The sequence below is a fragment of the Pinus tabuliformis genome, chromosome 8, assembly GCF_031772625.1.
Source record: "Pinus tabuliformis cultivar Carrire ecotype Pingquan chromosome 8, CPIR1, whole genome shotgun sequence".
Taxonomy (NCBI): domain Eukaryota; kingdom Viridiplantae; phylum Streptophyta; class Pinopsida; order Pinales; family Pinaceae; genus Pinus; species Pinus tabuliformis.
The window spans coordinates 831181327-831183496 of NC_142294.1; the positions used below are offsets into that span (position 1 = coordinate 831181327).

The window sequence follows — 2170 nt, forward strand, 5'->3', positions numbered from 1 at the left end:
AAGCATCTCAAAAGAAAAATAAAACATTGGAATCATAACTCCTTTGGTAATATATTCAAGGCCCAGAATGATCTGGAAAAGAGTATGAAACAGCTGCAACAAAAAATCATACTCGAAGGTCGATCAGAGGACTTAGCTGAACAAGAAAAACTGTTGGAATCACAAATATCTGAGAGAGCAAGACAGGAAGAAACGCTATGGAGGCAGAAATCTAGAATCAGATGGCTCAAAGATGGTGAGAAAAACACCAAATTTTTTCATAGAACCACAATCCAGTGCAGAATGAACAACAACATCTCCCATATCTAGAATGCGCAGGGTAGAAGAGTGGAGTCTCATGAAGAAATTGAGAGTGAGCATTTAAACTATTTTAAGCAAGTGCACAAGGAGCCCAACACAGACAGACTTCAGGACATAAGGAAAATTACAAGGCACATACCAAAACTTATTTCCGAGGAGCATAACCAACTCCTTCTCAGGCCTGTTGACCTACTGGAAGTAGAAGCTGCTGCACACCAGTTGAAGGATGGGAAAGCGCCTGGTCCGGACGACTTTACCTCAAATTTCTTCCATTCTTTCTGGGACCTAATCAAAATGGAATTTTGGGAAGTTGTTGAGGAATCAAGAGCCATGCGATGGATGCTTCCAGGAATGAATGCCACATTCATAGCCCTTATTCCTAAGGAAGCACATCATAGCACCCCGGACAAGTTCAGACCTATTGCCCTTTGCAACATCATTTACAAAATTGTCTCCAAAGTCATAGCTTCTAGACTCAAATTGCTGCTCCCTCTAATCATCTCTCCAGAGCAATCTGGGTACATCGAAGGCAGGAAAATCACGGACGGAATCATCTTGACTCATGAAATTATACATTCCTTGAAACATCTCAAAAAATCAGGTATGTTGCTGAAAATTGATCTTTCAAAAGCTTTTGATAGTCTAAGCTGGCAGTACATCAAAGAAGTCCTTCTAGCTTTTGGCTTTGCTCCTCCCTGGGTCAGGTGGATCATGAGCCTTATCTCTTCATCGTTCTTCTCGATTCTGATTAATGACATTCCCTCTTCCCCCTTTCATCCCTCTCGAGGCATTCGATAGGGAGACCCTCCGTCTCCTTTTCTTTTTGTTATTATGGCAGAAGGTCTAGGCCGGTATATTAAATACGCTCAGCACTCTCACCTCCTTAAAGGTCTGTCAATCCATAGCTCTTCCACCTTTACCCACCAACAATTTGTGGATGACAATATGCTGTATGGTCATCCTTCAGTCCAAGAAGCTCGTCAATTCAAAATGATCCTTTCGGATTTCTCGAATGCCTCTGGAGCTTCTATTAACAAAGTCAAATCTCAATTATTCTTCTTTCACACTCCTCCAGTGACCCAAGCAGCCATTGCTCGCATTCTTGGTTTTTCTATTTCTGGTTTGCCTTCAACCTACCTAGGTGCTCCCTTAATAGCCTCGGCCTTGAAGCACTCTGCTTGGAAGATCCTTCTAGAAAATATGGAAGCTCGCCTTACATCTTGGACTCACCGAACCCTCAATATGGCAAGCAGATTAATTCTTATTAAAGTTGTTCTTCAATCCTTGTCGCTTTATCTCTTCTCTATCCTAGTGGCCCCCAAATGGGTTCTTCAAGCTATCAAGATCATGCAACGATCCTTCTTATGGGGCAGCTTTGGGCTTGGCCGAAAATGGGCCCTTGTTAAGTGGGACACGGTTTGCCTTCCTAAGACTGTTGGGGGAACTGACCTCAGGGATCCTTATCATAGCAACATGGTTATGGGGGCTCGAATTTGGTGGAGATGGCTGACTGCATCTTTCACCCCATGGGCTTCTTTATGGAATGCAAAATATGCTAATAACTGTCCAACAGAAGAGCTTGTCAGAATATCAGAAAACAGTACAGGATCCCTCATATGGAACTCACCAGAGCAGCACAGAAATTTAATCTAGCAGCATAGTTTTTGGGAAGTCAAGGACGGCAACACAGCAAGATTTTGGGAAGACTCCTGGCAACAGCAGCCCAAGATCAAGGATCTATTCACTCACATGCAGATTCCGGAGCAGGATATTCAGGCCCATGAAAAAATTAACTCGTTCTGGCTTCCTTCTTCTTCACAAGGTTACAGGAAATGGATCCAGGCGAATCAAATTTTAAGGAATGGATCTG

The 2170-nt window shown here is 43.0% G+C and overlaps 1 protein-coding gene across 1 annotated transcript; it reads left to right on the forward strand.

Annotated features, from left to right (window-relative positions):
• The first annotated feature begins 1131 nt into the window (after positions 1-1131).
• On the forward strand, positions 1132-1953 carry LOC149238162 (uncharacterized). Its single transcript, XM_089369488.1, has one exon. It carries the CDS (start codon positions 1132-1134, stop codon positions 1951-1953), a length of 822 nt encoding a protein of 273 aa, XP_089225614.1.
• Positions 1954-2170: the final 217 nt, after the last annotated feature.